Source organism: Pogoniulus pusillus, chromosome 9 (genome assembly GCF_015220805.1).
Source record: "Pogoniulus pusillus isolate bPogPus1 chromosome 9, bPogPus1.pri, whole genome shotgun sequence".
In the NCBI taxonomy this organism is placed as follows: domain Eukaryota; kingdom Metazoa; phylum Chordata; class Aves; order Piciformes; family Lybiidae; genus Pogoniulus; species Pogoniulus pusillus.
The window spans coordinates 14,663,869-14,681,361 of record NC_087272.1 but is presented as its reverse complement, the minus strand read 5'-3'; the positions used below and the strand labels follow the sequence as shown (position 1 = coordinate 14,681,361).

At 40.9% G+C, this 17,493-nt stretch overlaps 1 protein-coding gene across 1 annotated transcript in view; it reads left to right on the top strand.

The window, feature by feature from the left end:
• TNKS (tankyrase) overlaps positions 1 to 17,493 on the top strand; it is a 128,679-nt gene that overhangs the window by 100,634 nt on the left and 10,552 nt on the right. Inside the window, exons 12-20 of the mRNA XM_064148605.1 lie at positions 1,333 to 1,504; positions 4,649 to 4,728; positions 6,114 to 6,259; positions 6,422 to 6,587; positions 9,151 to 9,370; positions 9,632 to 9,741; positions 12,517 to 12,705; positions 13,905 to 14,142; positions 14,806 to 14,888. Of these exons, the coding sequence (XP_064004675.1) occupies positions 1,333 to 1,504; positions 4,649 to 4,728; positions 6,114 to 6,259; positions 6,422 to 6,587; positions 9,151 to 9,370; positions 9,632 to 9,741; positions 12,517 to 12,705; positions 13,905 to 14,142; positions 14,806 to 14,888 (1,404 nt within the window). The remainder of the gene's footprint in view (positions 1 to 1,332; positions 1,505 to 4,648; positions 4,729 to 6,113; positions 6,260 to 6,421; positions 6,588 to 9,150; positions 9,371 to 9,631; positions 9,742 to 12,516; positions 12,706 to 13,904; positions 14,143 to 14,805; positions 14,889 to 17,493) is intronic.

The window sequence follows — 17,493 nt, the reverse complement described above, 5'->3', positions numbered from 1 at the left end:
TTAGAAGAGAGCAGAACCATTCTCCTGTACAGCTTCCTGCAAGAGAGGTTTGTGATACGAGAAATTCCTGCTTTAGCAGCTTGTAGAATTGTTCAGGGATATAGAAGAATTTCAGATAATAACCAGTCATGCTCTGCTGTATTTATGTAGTAGTTCTTTGTTCTTTCCTGTGCCTTGATACTGTTGTTGCAAGCATTTTTTTACTCTGGTAGTAGATATTTTCTACATAGTTACCTCCCTAATTAAACTTCATTTAGTTACTAAAAATGTGGGGGATTTCACTAGTTTTTGTGGAAGGATAGCAGGATTTGCAGGCTGCATTTTAGGGGAGAAATAGTAGGGAAAACCTTTGTTCACTACCACCACAGAGATTTTCAGAAGGCAAAAGGGTGAGTTTTTACAGTAACAGGTTCTGTTACATATGCAGTTCACAGTCTGCGATCTTGGAAGTGGCTAACGGGTTGTGAGTTGCTTGCAGAGAATACAGAGTAGTTCTGTGTTTCCTAAAGTGGCAAAAACGCTGCTGGACATTTACATTTAGATTTGCTATGAATCTCTGCTAGGTACAAAATATCTTCTTGAAAGGTTATTTTCATGAGGGGTACTTTTTCTGCTTTTTGAAGCGCTCCATTATTTTCTTCCTTTCTCCAGCAGTGAACCCAGGGAAGGTGCATCCAGTTATCTGGATACTGTTAGATCCTGACAGACAGACAGGTTTCTGCTATATCATACTCTCTGAAAGCAATATTCCATTTCACCTGTTAATGCACTCTTGTATTGGGTAGAATTGTATCCGCTGGCACATCTGTATGCGTATGAAAAGTGAGGAGGAAATGGATTGTTTGTATCCAACTGCTTCCCTCCCCCACTTCACAGAACTCCTAATCTAACAATTTTGCTTCAGTTTTTGGTTTTGATTAATTTTAGTTCACTTCCTGAAGGCAACAAGTGGTAATTTCCTTTAAGATGGAAGTTCTTGGTATTATTTGCTTAATAATTTACCTCTTCTCCTCTTCTGTGATGGTTTTGATTTTCTTGAACAAAGTTGATCTTCACTGAATTTGTCAGAGGTTTAGTTACTATTTTTGGTATGGTTTGGGGCATCTTGTGTTGCCTGTTAGCCATACAAACAACCTGCTTTGTTAAAAGTCAGTAAATTATCTGTACACTGGAGCGATTTTGGCTTTTGTATTTGGTTAGTTGCAATGCCAGAGGGACTGATAGATAAATTTATATGCTGGAAAATTACTGCTATTGCTCCTCTTATTAAGGGCTGAGACAGGTGCAGGCTTTTAATTATAGCCATGTTTTATATTGCTGCTTATTTTTCAGATGAATGCACTAGATACACTTGGTCAAACAGCGCTGCACAGGGCTGCACTAGCAGGTCACTTGCAGACCTGTCGACTCTTGCTGAATTACGGCTCTGATCCCTCCATCATCTCTTTACAAGGCTTCACAGCAGCGCAGATGGGAAATGAAGCAGTGCAGCAGATTCTAAGTGGTGGGTAAAAGTAAAGCCTTGTGTATTTTAACTTTATCTTCTCCCTTTCCAAAGCTGTGGCTATTACTTCCTTTTAAATGCAAGAGACTTGCAGTAGTTTTCTCATCCCTCCCATCTGCCATCGTGTGAACACATCTAGAATATGTACTTCACCATACTTTTCAGAAGAAAACCATAACAAAGCAAGCCCTGCTCAGTTCAGTGCTTTTGTGCAAACTGGGGGTGAAAATAAACATCTTGTAGAGTTGGAATATGCTGCTTTACAGGGAGATGTGGGAAGGCAGATGTTGGGAGTTCTGGGTTTTTTTGTTATCAAGTTCCAAGGCAGCTGGAAAATTGCTAAACATGTGAGAAACTTTTTTCCTCTCATCAGCCACCCTTTTAGGTACTGCGTGCTTTATCAGTCACAAGCACAGTGCTATTGGCAGAGGAATCCTGGTTAGTTGCTATACGCTTTGAATGTTTGTTTCAGATCTCTTGCTTGTTCAGTAGAGAAAGATTTTTATTGTGAAAGTACACTGGATACCATTTGGATAACCATGTGTTCATGTCTTGCACTAAAAAGGCAAAATATGTTTCAAGATGGTGTCACTATTTTTAACATCAGTGCTTGAGAGTTTGTATCCTCTTACAACTTGAATTTTTGCAAGTAGGGAGAAGAATAATTGCATCAGTAGCTGTAACTTACATTGGTGTGATATACATAGAGTCAAAGACAGGCAGATCGCCAGAGAGATGAGAAGATCCACACGTGGTAGCTAGAAACTTCATTTCCTTTAGTGTTCTCAACAGTGTGGGCTTAAAACAGGCAAAATAAGAGGCATTTTACAGCAGTGCAAGGAAGGACTGTTTTGAAATGTACCCACTCCTGATACGTAGCTGGCTGCGTGGGTAGCATTACCTATGTAAGGTGTGCACCGTGACTCTGTGTATGTGTACTGAGAGAGGAGAAGCAGAAGAAAGTAAACATATCCCCTGCTGTTTGAGATAATAGAAGTTTTATTTATTCTTTTAATAGTAAACTTATAAGTGTTCTGGAAAGGATCATTTTGTTTTCAATTAAAATTCATTTGCACCGAGGTCATACTGTGCTTCTTTCATTGGAGAGATAGCAGCCATTCTTCTATAAACACCAAGGTGCTCAAGACTGGAAGATTGAAAGGCTGGAAAAAATGCATGTGTCATAGGGTTGTTCACACCTTGTGCTCTCTATATTCCAAAGCCAGTAAATGAATGCTGAAATTATTTACAAAATAAGACTGACTGCTTATGTTTGAGAGATTAAAGTAATATTTTTTTTATGTTTGGAGTTGTTTTGATAGGGATTGTTACTTAACTCATGGGTGCACAGCTTAAAATAATCTCTATGTAGTATTGGGCTTTTTCCTCACACTTAGTTGAGCTACTTCCCAAGCATGACGTAACTAAACAGCTTTTTGACAGTGTGGTAGCTGGTGGATGCAACTTTAGCTGCTTGTGATTCTGCTTGCAACTGGTAGGAGTGTGGCCATGTAACATAAGGAAGCTTGTTAAGTAAGCTTATTAATTTTTTCAAATGCTTATTAGAAAATGCTGCTGATTCTGCTTTTTTTTTAAATGTAAGATTTGTTTTGCTTATTTGCTCAGTGAAGCCTTTTGGTACTCAAGTTCTTATCTAGTGGAACTGAAATTTCCCTTTTCTGTAGTAATTAGAGTGAGTTTCTGATTGATTTCCTTTTTTCCTCTATTGAAAGTCATCATCTTGGCTGTCTTGTGAAGACAGAGTCTAGAGAAGAGATAAACAATTGCTAAGGAGCAAAGCTTTGGATCCATTTTAGGACTTAGCTTATTTAGCCTCTCCCTGCCTCAGGATGCTGAGGTGATGTGCTGTTGGAGAGAGCAAAGGCAATCAAATAAAATGAAGAACACGTGAGCTGAGATCTTAACCCATTCCAACAACAGGTGTTTGATGCATGCTATGCTCTGCTCAGTTGTTAACACTTGTGTCAAACCTCTGCTGCCATTTTTCTCCTGCAGCATGTTTGAACCATGTGGAATCATAGAAGAATATAAGTTGAATAGACTTTCAAGATCATCAAGTCCAACTGCTTGCTAGTGAAACCACTCCAAAAGATGGAGGTAGAATTAAGGAAGTGAGCTGGCAGCTTTGACTGTATTAAAGGTGCCATTATCCCTTTTCCCTGAGCTTTCTCAGCTTTTCCTTCAACTCAGAGCATTTCTTCACACATCAGTTGAGCTTGTAGGATTTGCTTTTCACTTCTTTCTCCTCTTTTTCCTGCAGTGAATATGGAGGCAAGGAGGCAGCAAAAGACCACAAAACACTGATTAAGAAAATAGGGCTGCAGTAGGAAATATTACCTCGAAGAGAATTGATAATTTGTTGTCTTCCTTTGAGGATGTAGCCATCCTTTCTAGTAAAAAAAACAAACACATGGGGAGATGTTTGAGCAGGTGATTGTGGTTCTCCCCACCTACTCTGCTTTTATGAGACCCCACGTGAAGTACTGCATTCAGCTCTGGGGCCCCTAGCATAAGAAGAACCAAGGGTCTTGCATGAGTGGATCCAGAGGAGGGACATGGAGATAATCACATGCTGGACCATCTCCCCTGTGAGGACATGCTGAAAGAGTTGAAATTGTCCAGTGTAGGGAATAGAAGGCTCTAAGGAGACCTTATAGTGGCCTTTCAATATTTAAAGAAGGGCTATAGGAAAGGTGGGGAGGGATTCTTTATCAGGAAGTGTAGTGGTAGGATGAGGTGTTAACAGTTTGAAACTGAAGGACAGTTGATTTAGATTAGATATAAGGTAAGGAAGAAATTCTTTGCTGTGAGGTGATGAGGCACTGGAACAGGTTGCCCAGAGAAGCTGTGCAGGCTCCCTCTCTAGAAGTGCTCAAGGCCAGGTTGTATCAGGCTTCGAGCAACATCGTCTGGTGGATAGTGTCTCTGCCCATGGCATATAGCTGGAAGTAATTGATCTTTAAAGTTCCCTTTCAACCTAAACCATTCTGTGGACCCCCAGCTGCGTTTTTAAAAATTACAACTGACATTTCCCCTCTTCTCTCAGTTTGGAAAATATGTTGAGCACAAGTTAATACAAATTAATGATCCTAGGTAATCCTGAACCATCTTTTCCCTATGTAGAAAGTACTCCTGTGCGCACATCTGATGTGGATTATCGGTTGTTAGAAGCATCCAAAGCTGGTGACTTGGAAACTGTGAAGGTAGGTTTGAGCAATTCATCTCAATTTTCCACTTTGTGTGGCTGTTGGAAGGCTTGTGGTAGCCTCTGCTGCAAGAGTAGTGAAAGTAGTGCCTAGCAGATAGCAAATCAAAAAATGGGAAGGCAAACTTTTTCCCCCTTTTTTTTTATTCCCTCTATCAAGTAGTAGTGCACTGAGATGTGCTGAGCTGTTTCTCTTGAGCTTTTGGTTGTTCATTCTCACAGTCCTTCAGACAGTCATGTCTTTGACTCAGATGCAATGTTGCAGATGCAGCCATGATTCTTTGAAGAGAATCCTGCTATCCTCTGAATGACATTTTAATAGAAACAGACCTCAGGTCCATGATTCACTCAGAAAACAGGCAAGCAAAAGTGTTAAGAGGTAGCAGGCTTTACATTTTAAGACACCATTTATCTGAAGGTCAAAGATAGGCCATGGAATCCCATCAGCACAGGAAAGACTGATTTTTGTCTTTTGTAGTTGGTCGGGCAATATATTCATAGAATCAACCAGGTTGCAAGAGACCTCCAAGGTCATCCAGTCCAACCTAGCACCCAGCCCTATCCAGTCAACTAGACCATGGCACTAAGTGCCTCATCCAGTCTTTTCTTGAACACCTTCAGGGATGGTGACTCCACCACCTCCCTGGGCAGCCCATTCCAATGCCAATCACTCTCTCTGTAAAGAACTTCCTCCTAATGTCCAGCCTATACTTCCCCCGGCACAACTTGAGACTGTGTCCCCTTGTTCTATTGCTGGTTGCCTGGGAGAAAAGACCTGCAGAGGGACTGTTCTGCATGTGTTCTCACTTTGAACTCCAACATGATACATATTAACATTTAAACAGGAGCGCTGTCTGCACCAGTAGGTCCTTTGACAAGCTCAGTATTTCTACATTTCTGAAGACCACATAAACTGGAAACAGTAACATAATCTGGAGAAAGCTGCATGTCCTTAAACCTGGTTCTTGATGCTTTAGAGGCTCATCCTTTCTAATACATTAGGAATATCTTCATACTGTTTCCATTCTTTAAGTCTTGTTTGTTGTAGAATTTCTTTCAGCCATAAATCCAGAGCAGCTGTTTTTTTAACTTTGCCTTAAATGGAAAGAAATTTCTCGACATTTAATTTCTGAAACTTTGTATATAATAATAAATTGATCCCATTTTGCATTGAAGTGTTTGAGGGTGGTAGTTTGGAGGCTTTCTTTTGGGTTTTGTTTCTGTGGGGTGGGTTGGTTGGATTTCTTGGGGTTTATGTGTCATTTTTTAGTGGTTGTTGGTTTTTGTTCGTGGGGGAGGTTGGTTTTTGGAGAGGGTTTGTGAGGTGTTTTCTTTGTTTCTCTTAGTTCTGTACTAGGTTTTGTTTTTTTCTTGTCTTCACAGCAACTTTGCAGCCCACAGAATGTGAATTGTAGAGACTTGGAAGGCCGTCACTCAACGCCACTGCACTTTGCTGCAGGATACAACCGTGTATCAGTAGTGGAGTATCTGTTGCACCATGGGGCAGATGTGCATGCCAAAGATAAAGGGTACCTTTCATTCCATTACGTGCTTCACTGTGTGTTAGTGTGGTATTTCTGCCTCCCACTGTTCATTGTGGTTTGGGTTTCTGTAACCATCATGGGCTTTTATCTGATTGCATATTGGACTTGATTTATTTCTTTAACTATTAACACTTTCTCTTTGATTAGTGGCTTAGTACCCCTGCACAATGCCTGCTCTTATGGACACTACGAGGTGGCTGAACTCCTAGTGAGGCACGGTGCTTCTGTCAATGTGGCAGACCTGTGGAAATTCACTCCTCTGCACGAAGCAGCAGCTAAAGGAAAATATGAAATCTGCAAGCTGCTTTTAAAAGTACGTGATCTGCAGATCCCAGATACGTCTTGAACTGTGTACATGTTTGGTTTTGTTGAAGGTTAATGTAGCTATTTGCATGTACAAGTCCTTCATGGTATCTTTAAGTCTGTTTTCATCTTGTAATTGTCAGATAGTTTCCTGTATAATGCCTGTTCACTCACAGTCAATCATCCATAGAGTTAGTTTTTCCAGTACATACATTAATATTATTAGCCAAGTAGGACCAGAGGATCAAACTGAGAAAGCAGTCAAATTTGTGCAAAATAACCAAAAATCCCAGCTTATCCTATTCATCCCTTTCTGGAGCAGTTCCTGCTATTAAGTCCACCTTTGTACTTAGAGAAATGTGTTACAGAGCAGTAACTGGAGGCAGCTCCTAAATGGTGTCCGGCGTGTGAGAAATTGAAAGCTGTTATGTTAATAGATAAGCTATCAGGCTTCTGGAGTAAATGTATATTAATACACTGTGGAATAAATATTCATTATAATTAGTGGGAAAACCTATAAAAGGCATGAGGTAATGCCAACACGTTGCCAATAAGAAACATGAGTTTGAGCAACTTAATGTATGGTCATATTCTACAATAGGAGGGTAAAAGAAAGGTGCTACCGTAGACTTCTTTTGTCAGTCCTGTTTCCTGTTTTAGCCTTGCCTACTTCATGTCCATTTGAAGCACAGTGATTCAGAGTTGATGCAATTGTTCCCTGTCCATTTCTCTTTTCATCTGCTGTGGCAAGCCCTGCTATTTCTCTCTTACTAATTATTTCACTTGATTACCAAAAAAAGCATTCAGGAGGGTAGCATATCAGCTGGAAACACAGCTGAAATAGAAACCAGATGATACTCAGAGCTTTCTGTGGAGTAGGCATGACGATGGCTCTGGTGGTAACACCTGAATACAGATGTTAGCTCAAGCTATAGTCGCTCAAGCACAGTGAAGTTTTCTGGAGTTTCTGGAGTTTTCTGATCATTCCCCTGGGAATGCAGATACTTTTTGTGTTCAAAGAATCCTAAATAGATGTATTACAGGAAGTAGAAAAGTGCTGAAATACTTCTTTGTGAAATCACTCTTGGACAAGAGCTAAATGTACCCTTAAGGTGACAGGGCTTTGTAAAGCCTCTGGCTATCCATGCACATGTGGTCACAGTGCAGTTTGGTCAGGCCTTCTCTTGCTGTGTCTCTTATGCCATCTGGCAGCATGGTCAGTTCTGGTGAGCCTTGGATGTTGAGCTGGACTTCTCCTGACTTGCTCTCATTCTACCCTGTTCTGATTTGAGAAGGATACAAAAATGTATAGACATTTTGGTGCTATTTGCTTTTTTCATCACTTTCATTTAAAATTACCACCTTAATTTGTTTCAGTGCCTTTCAAGGGGTCTCAGAAGACACTACCTCTTCATTTAGATATTTATTCTGGAGAATTATTTTAACAGTTCTGATTTCAGTGAGTTTTTAAAGGATCTCAATTCAATTCTTGGAAAAGCTATTGCAGTTTAAAAGGCATTGTGCAAAGAATCCTCTCTTCTCAAAAGCACCACAGCTGTGGAACTGGTTCTGTGTAACCAGTACTCTGTCCCTTCCTGTCTCTTTCCTTTTGTGTGCTGAGCACTGTTGTACTGCTTCCAAATTCAAGGCATTTAATTTCTTCTTCTCTTCCTTTGCCCAGCTCAGTCCCTGTGGCTCAACACAGCTTTTCCAGCACCTCTAGTGAGAAGTGACAGAGTAGACTTGCTGGTGGAGGTTGGACCACTGTGCTGATTCTGAAGTGGCCAGCCAGAGAACTGTAGTGCCAGCAGATGCCTCTGCCTTATCTGTCTTGTTTTTTCCCAGTGCTGCTGGGAATGATCAGAGAAGGAGCTATTCTTCCACAAAATTGTACATGGTCGTGACTCGCACCATATGCTGTATCTAGATGGATGCTCCTCTCCTCCCATGCTCTAGTACTGCAGATATACTCCAGCAGCCATTCAAATCTGCTTTCTCCACATTTCCACCAAAATGTTTTCTTCACTGCTTTCCAGGGCCTGTAAACTGCTTGAGACAATGCTGTTACCTATTAAAAAGTGAAGAAATTAGTATTTTTCTGTTTTCTCTTCTGAAAACAAGGGCCTTTCAATAGCAGGTTGGTATTTAATGAAATCAAGGGCCTGGCTTCACTAGTTCAGGTGTGCTGAGGAAACATCTCTGCCAGCCAGTTTGCAGGAGAAGGAAAAGACTGTCTGGCAGCAAGGTATTTGCAGTTGGCTTTTCTACCGCTCCTATTGAGGCAGTAGGGTGTAACTATGTGCGGCATAGGCACTTGAACTTACTTCAGTTGCAAGTAGAGCAGTGGCAGCTCCTGCAGAGAGCTGCCATCCTTGCCTGTGGAGTTGAGGTCTGCACAGCTGTGTGGCAGACTAGTGCTTTAGGCCTCAGCCTCGTGGATTTGTTCTCATGCCTACTAATCTACACAGCTGGTACTTCATGGCAGCAGGTCAGAAAAGTCCACTCTCTGCTGTCTTGTGCCACTGTGTGCACTGCTGTGCTGGTGGTTGTGACAGTAGCATTCCACTTTGCAGCATGGAGCTGATCCAACAAAAAAGAACCGAGACGGAAACACTCCTTTAGATTTGGTGAAAGAAGGAGACACAGATATCCAGGACTTACTGCGAGGAGATGCTGCCTTGCTAGATGCTGCCAAGAAGGGGTGCCTGGCACGAGTGCAGAAGCTATGTACTCAAGAAAATATCAACTGCAGAGACACCCAGGGGAGAAATTCAACACCACTACATCTTGCAGGTGGGTGACTCACCAGGTTTGAAAGGGTTTTGTGCATTTATGGTAGGGCTACAGAAGTTAATCATCAAAACCATGACTGATGGAGTTTCACGGGGGACTGTCCTATACAGAAGTTTAACTATGGCAGCTGTATTTCAAGAGGTACTACAATTACTAGGGAAGAGGTGCTTTTGCAGTCAGAAAGTTACTGTAGCTTTTCTGCTAATACTGTTTCTTTAACTCAGCTCTTCTAATACCTGGTATCTTGTGCCTTTTCTACAGCTGGTTACAACAATTTGGAAGTAGCTGAATACCTTCTTGAGCATGGTGCTGATGTTAATGCCCAGGACAAAGGAGGATTAATCCCCCTACACAATGCAGCATCCTATGGGGTAGGTGCAGACATTCTTGCCATGAGCAGACCAGCAACAAACTCCTCGAAGTCATATTGAAAGACAATTATTTTGCAGATGTCTTGCTGTGAGCATAGTTCAGGTTTTGATGACGTGAAATACTTGTTGAACTCAGTTCCTGCTGCAAGCCCAATTGGCAGTCTTCTAAGGAAGACACAGAATCAAATGTGCTGTGGCAGTTAAAGTCTAAAGTTTGGAAAGATCACTAGAACATAGATTTATGCAGGCAAGCAGAAGTACAGCGTTGAACAGTCCTAAACTTAGGGTGACTGTTAAAACAGAAAAGACCTCAAGTTGTTGCTGAAAGGCTTTAATGGAAGGAAGAAAACAATACTAGGGGATCATGTGTAGGTGATGATGTAGAGAAGTAGAGATCTGTTATAGCTGGTTTCTGGTGGGAGAGGAGCTATAGCTAAAGCTAAAGTGTTGAAGGGCTACTGAGTATGTCCTCCTGGGCAAGCTGTTTACTGCAGCAGAGGTGTAGTGGCTAACTCAAATAATCATAATGGATGAGGCAGGCCCTCTTTCTTCCATCTAGGAAGAAATATCTGTGTGCATGTCAGCTGCACAGATGCCTGATAGATTACTTACAAGCAGCTGTTAATTGTGGATGAGGCAATAAAGAAATCTCTCGGAGAAGACGAGGCTCAAGGGATACATTATTGCTCTCTACAACTACCTGAAGGGAGGTTGTAGCCAGGTAGGGGTTGGTCTCTTCTCCCAGGCAACCAATGACAGAACAAGAGGACACAGTGTCAAACTGTGTCAGGGCAGGTTTAGGCTGGATGTAAGGAAGAAGTTCTTCACAGAAAGAGTGATTGGCTTTGGAAAGGGCTACCGTAGAGGTGGTGGAGTCACCATCCCTGGAGGTGTTTAAAAGGAGACTGGATGAGGCACTTAGTGCCATGGTTTAGTTAATCAGAGGGTGTTAAGTGTTAGGTTGGACTCGATGATCTCAAAGGTCTTTTCCAACCTGGTTAATTCTGTGATTCTGTAATTGTATAGAGACAGTGCTTGAGAAACTGCCAGCCATGTGCTTACAGTCAGATAGATGATATGAAGGTCAAGTAGTGTTTTTGATGGGTGTCATGGTGTGCTTTGTCTTTTACTACCTGGCACCCGGCACAAGAGCAGCAAAATCTCAGAGAAGTGGTCATAATAGAACCATGATTACTTTCATCTGCGAACCAAATGAAGTGAAGTACAGTGTTCCCTTTGATTTAAGGGCTCCAGTCTTCACAAAGGGCAAGAAAGAGAACACAGGAAATTACAGGCTGGTCAGCTTTGTCTCCATCCCTGGAAAGGTGATGGAACAGCCTATTCTGGAGGTTATCTCTAAGTGTGTAGATTTATCACTTCTAAAAATCATAATGCAAATCTAATCTGGTTGTTTTTCTTTAAGAAATGTGAGCAAGACAGTGTTTGATGCTTATTTAGTGAAGAGTTGCTATATACTTTGCCACACTTCTCTCTGAGGTGTCCTCCGCCCGTTCAGATCTCTCTGTTAGGAGGTAGATAGGAGGCTAGTACTGGTTTCTCAGGTTTGTAGCTGGCAGGTTTCACAGGTTCGACCTTTTCTTCACAAATGTATCTTCAGTTCTTCCACTTAGTCCTTCATGCTATGTGTCCCTCAGTAGAGTTTCATGGAGCAAAAAAGTCACAGGAGCAGCAATTACTTTAAAACTTTGGCAGAGAGGAAAAGTAAGGTTGTCAGTCTCATCGGACCACACTTACTCAGAAAGCCATTGAGAGTCAATTAATTGCCACTGACAGAGAAAATAAGATCTATTGACAAATCTTTGCACTTCTGCTTGTCATTTCAGTGTTTCACACTCCCACCTACTCATTCTAACTACTTTTTTAAAATGTATTATTATTTCTTTGCTGGATTCAACAAGCAGTTTTCCTGGCCAAAGACAGCCAAAAAGTTTATGTGCCAGTTTTCTGTCTCTTGTTTTAACTTGGCAGTCTTAAAGGATGGGCTCTTGACAAAATCATATGGTTATAAGATGATTTCTCTCATAGCCTGTGTGAAGCAGTTGTCCCTGGTGACATTCAGAGTGTATTTTATCAATTACAGTTGTCTAATAAAACACAATTAGAGAAAGAACAAATCTGTGTTGCCATAAATGGGTTGGAAGTCTTGTAAGAAATTGCAAGAAAGAAAGAAAGTACAATGAAGACTTCTGTGTAAAGACATTTAAGTGGTGATCTTTCTGTCCAATAATGTTTCTTTAACTCAGCTCTTCTAATACCTGGTATCTTGTGCCTTTTCTACAGCTGGTTACAACAATTTGGAAGTAGCTGAATACCTTCAGAATTTCTAGTATCATGACTAGACAACTAAACTTCTAGTATTATGACAACAAATGTTGCAGCCCTGTAAATTTATGTTGCCAGTTCAAATTTGTCTGCAGGTATTTTGACAGTTAACTCTAGGGTTTATGGTGCTGATATCAAGTATCATGTCTGCTCCTGCAGCTGACACAAACTTCATGCTGTGTACTTGGGATGATTTGATAGAAATATAATGCTGTGCCTAATCCAAATTATGACGTGCTGGTGATGATCTGGTAGTGCACAGATGCAGGTGGTACTGAAGCTGCAGTATAAAGTTGCTACATAGACACAAGAATCAGAGAAATGAGTTAAAGAGAAGTTGCAGGAGTCTTTAAGCACCATTACCTCTAGCATGAGAAGTGAAAACATTTTAGCAGTGTCTCATGTTGATTAAGGTGTTCTTACATTTTCCAGCATGTGGATATAGCAGCGCTGTTGATCAAATACAATACTTGTGTAAATGCAACAGATAAATGGGCATTCACACCACTGCATGAAGCTGCACAAAAGGGAAGGACACAGCTCTGTGCTCTGCTGTTAGCTCATGGAGCAGATCCAACCATGAAGAACCAAGAGGGTCAGACACCACTAGACCTGGCAACAGTAAGTTCATGTTAGCGTGGCAGCCACAGACTGCTCTGGAGGATTTGCTCTGTATGTTACATGGCTTTCTGTAGCTCCGTGACATCAATGGTCCTCAGGTTTTGCTGGGCTGAGGAGGGAGGAGAGGAGCATCTCCACATGATCTGTTTATGACTTTTTACCCATAGGGACAGGCTTTTCCTCTGGCTGAGATCTTAACATAGTTTGTGATTTAAGGTTTACTTTTTGCTTAAAGATTCACGCCTGGGATCAATCTTCTCATTGTTGGAGATTTCTTTTAACTTGGAATGAAAATCAAATGGGCCTTTAGAGGAATGGGATGATTGTGCCCAATGCCTGCATATTACCTCAGTGCTTTTTTGGTCCAACTCCAAAGCAAAATTCTAAGTGTAGCAGGTGGCTATCAGAGTTATCAAAGTTTTTCTAAAACTGGCATCCAGAAACCTTGTTAGTGGTGGCAGTGGTGGCTGGATAGAAATCCCAGTAAGATTACATGGACATGTATGTCCCAGCTTAACCAATCTTGGTGGATTAGATAATGCAATCAAATTGATTGCTGTGCCTTTAGGCCAGTGGCAGCAGAGAATTCAAGAGAGATCCTCCAGTTATCTGAGCTCTAGAAAAACTTTCCTTATGATGAATTATACAAAAACCATTTAATTTCTCTGGGGGAAAATAAGAATCTCTTAATCCTGTTCTATGAAAACTTACGAGGAGGAAGGTCTTGAAGATGAGAGTCTCGCTTAATTTAGTCAACAAAAGCTAGATCCAGCTGTTACCTAAATTCCTATTTCTCCTACAGCAGTGGTAGTCTTTCCATTGAAATGCTGATCTAGTGCAAAATGATTCACTAGAAGGTGAGCCTGATGGAGGAATTCTGAGGTGGCATTGCCTGGCCTAGGTTGTGAAGGATTTCAATTGAAGTTGCTGCATTACCCTTCCTAGCTTTAACACCTATAAAGTCACTGTGCCAGAAAGGGATGTACCCTCTTATCTTTAGAAAGGGGGAGAACCCAATTCATCTGTGTCTGAGCAGTGAATGTGAAAGTTCTTGAACTATGAATTCTCATGTTCCAAAAGTTGACAGTTTTCTTTGTATTGAGGGAACAGAGCAATCAATTAAATGCAGAGATTGTTTTTTCCAGAGACCAGTGACTTGTGATAATAGCACTTCATGCTGAATGTTCTTTGTTTTCCAGGCTGACGATATCCGAGCTTTGCTGATAGATGCCATGCCTCCAGAAGCTTTGCCTACTTGCTTTAAACCTCAGGCTACCATCGTTAGTGCTTCCCTGATCTCACCAGCATCTACACCATCCTGCCTCTCTGCTGCCAGCAGCATAGATAACCTCACTGGGCCTCTGGCAGACCTAGCCGTAGGAGGCGCATCAAATACTGGTGATGGAGCAGCAGGAACTGAAAGGAAGGAAGGAGAAGGTGCTTTTGCTGCTGGACAAGTTTACATTGCCGGAAGTACAGTAGCTTAGTATCATAATAGGCCTTGCTTTATCTGAGAAGTGTTTCTGCCTAGCCAGAAAATACTGTGTAACTTCAGCTGTTACCTCCATTTTAAAGTGTCTGATGTGTGCTCTGTTGAGCATTGTTGACTCCATCTTTGTTTGCTATCAGTGATTAGGTCTGGCTACAAAGGTAGATCTGATCAAGTACCCAGATATTCATGATTAATTCTATACAGAAAATCCAATGGGAATTATTTTGATGAAGGAATTACGATTGTGATGGCCTGGGGATTTTGCTAATGCTTTAAAAGCCCTCTGATTAGTATCTGGGTTGCATGCTTTATGTCACTATCTAGGTGATTATACTGAAAAATACACCCACTCTTCCCTTCCTTCTCTTTGCTATATGAGCCTGTATTCGCCACAGGTCACTTACGCTTTTGAAATGCCAATTCTGAGGAGAGAGCACTGAGTTTTCACATAGTGGAAGTGGATTGTTTATTATGGGCAAAGACAAACTGAGCATTAAAAGAATCAGAGTTTGCAATTTTGAGAGAATCAGTTGTATCAGTTGATTGGTTTATTTATTCATTTTCAATTCAAGCACATAGGACATAATGACTTCTTTCTTCTCTTGTAGTTTCTGGGCTTGATATGAACATTACGCAGTTCCTAAAAAGCCTGGGTCTTGAACACCTTCGTGACATCTTTGAGACAGAGCAGGTGAGTTCTCATCTCTTGTATGCATAAAAAGACACTAATGTAATAAATTAGCCACTGGCTAATTCAAAAGTTTTCACTGGGTAATTGAAAAAGGGAAACAAATAACCCGGTCTTACATTACAAAAAACCAAGTATGTCCAAGAAGACAGCAAATGAGTTACCAGATACTTTGTGGTGAAGGTGAGAAACTTGTGAAAATCTTTTGTAGTTTGTTTTAGTTCAGATTTCCATTGTCTTCCACTTTATAAGCCATACATGATGACTGCCAGTTTGGCTTTTATTCTGAGAGTTACACTGGTCTTTATGAGCTTTGAATGGGATGGCTGTTGTGTAACAGAGTTAGGTTGGAATGTCACTTGTGCTTGTCCTTCAGCAATCTTGATATCCAAACAACCCTTTTGTCATCTGTAGCGCTGCATGTGACACTTCAGTTAGGTCTGGGAAACCCTTTGGTTTGACTATAAGCTGAAATGAAAACCTGGTTTACCAAGGCGTAGTCATGCTAGGGACTACTTTTCTTAACAGGTTAGGACTACAGCATTAACTGGGCATGGCTAGAAAGTTTCAAATGGAATCGAGAGATGGGTTAAAAAACAACTGTAGGTTTATCAACAATTCACAACATATGAAAAGAATACAACTAATGTAACAGTTTCTCAAGCTTGTGTTCCTTCTTAAAACCAAAACACTTCTGATGTCTTTGTGGACTCCTTTTATGTGCCATTTCCTGAATTTAACATGTGACAGTTAAATTTGTTTGCATGAGGAAGATGGACACAGTGGTGGAAGTGAAAGGTGCAAGTGATAGAGACTAGATTTGATGGGTCAGGAAACAAACATTTGAAATTTAATGTACTGGTTACAGAAAAAGTTCCAACTATTTCCATGAAAAATTGGAGGAGGCATCTCCCCAAGTTTACAATGCCATATGATCCATTTTCCCCTTATATATCAAGCATAATCTCTTTAGTTTGGAGCTGCTTCTATTAAGAAGCAAACCATTCTATAGTCTATTCACATTCTTCTTTCTTACTATTTTTCACACCTTTGTGTTACTGTTCTGGTTTTGTTATACATTTGCTTTCTTAACCTGATTTGCATATGTTCCCCTACTAATAAGTTTGCAAATCAGATTCACTGCAGTCATAATTTTCTGTGATGGTTTGGGTGTTCCCCACCCCCCACACACGTTGGAAATCACCCAAACTAGACTCAACCAGCTCTGGAAATATGAATGAAGCTTATATTTACAGCTTAGCACAATATACAAGCAGATATTTACAGTATATACAGTTATAGACAGAAATAGACAAGGTGAAAGGTAACACAGAAACACAACTCCCCTCCCAGAAACCTGAGTCCCCAGGAGGGGCTCCCAACTGCCCTTCCACCTTCTCCCCGCATCTCAACCTTACCCCAGACCCAAGGAAGAATGGAGGTTTGGCCAGGGGGTTAGGAAGCAAAGGGGATTAATCAGAGAGACGGCAGAGAGGCTAGAGAGAAAAAAATGCAGCTCAGCTCCCAGGCAGAAGTAGTGCCTTATCTATGTTTGGATTCTTGTTCTTCTACATCTCAGCATGCCTATGAGTGAAGCAGATATCACCCTTGTTTGTCTTTCACAGCCTGTAATCTAGTTCTTCTCACCAAAACATTCTAGCTAGCTTCAAACTAGCACATTTTGAAACTGTTTAGCTCCTCTTGTAAGTTTCTTACTAGTATTTAATGTTTAAAGATGCTGTTTCCAAGCACTGCCATGCCTTCATGTGCAGTTTTTCACTTTGGCTCTAGCCCCTTCCTGATGCTTTCTAATATCTTAATTTCTTGTATTTTTTAATGTTCCGCTGCACAGGACAAGTGTCTTCAGTGCCTTTCCCACAGCAATCCCAATGGGGTTGTTTTCTGCTCAGTTGGACAGATGTTCAGTGTAGCTATTAATTCCTTGCTTGAGTTGCTTTCTGTTGAATGAATGGCACTCAGATTGTAGTGGACACAGTTCATACCTGCAAGTCCAGTTGTGCTAACAGTACAGCTTCTTTGGAATCGAGTTGTATAGTTTCCTAGTATTTGTTGACCTTTCCATTCTAGTTTAATATGTAAAATTGCCAGTAGATTTTATATAATTATCTCTTCCAGATGGAATCACCTCAGTGCACCAATGCTTTGTAGTAATAAAAATGTGTACCTTACTTAACCTTTATCTTCTTTTCAAAAGTGTTTGACAGCCTGCTTTATTATCTCTCTGCATCCACCATCACCTTGAAACTTAAAACCGTGTCAGGTGATGGTGGATGCATTGCTGTATTGCAACCATATGAAAAGCTGTATGTGTATGTGTCCTCACACTGTTTGTTCCAAAAAGAGTTGAATAGTTGAGCATGACTTAGGACAGCTGGCCTACGAGTTTGTTACAAATGCAGGTGTACCCATGGATATATACACGCAGCAGTAACACACACCATAATAATGGCACTATGAAACAAACTTGACATGTATTACAAAGCTCACAGGATATTCAGTTCTGTGTAGTGAAAATAAGGAATTTCACAACACACACAACAGTGTGAGACGTTAAATGATTAAAAAATATTCCAAGATTTGTCCCAAC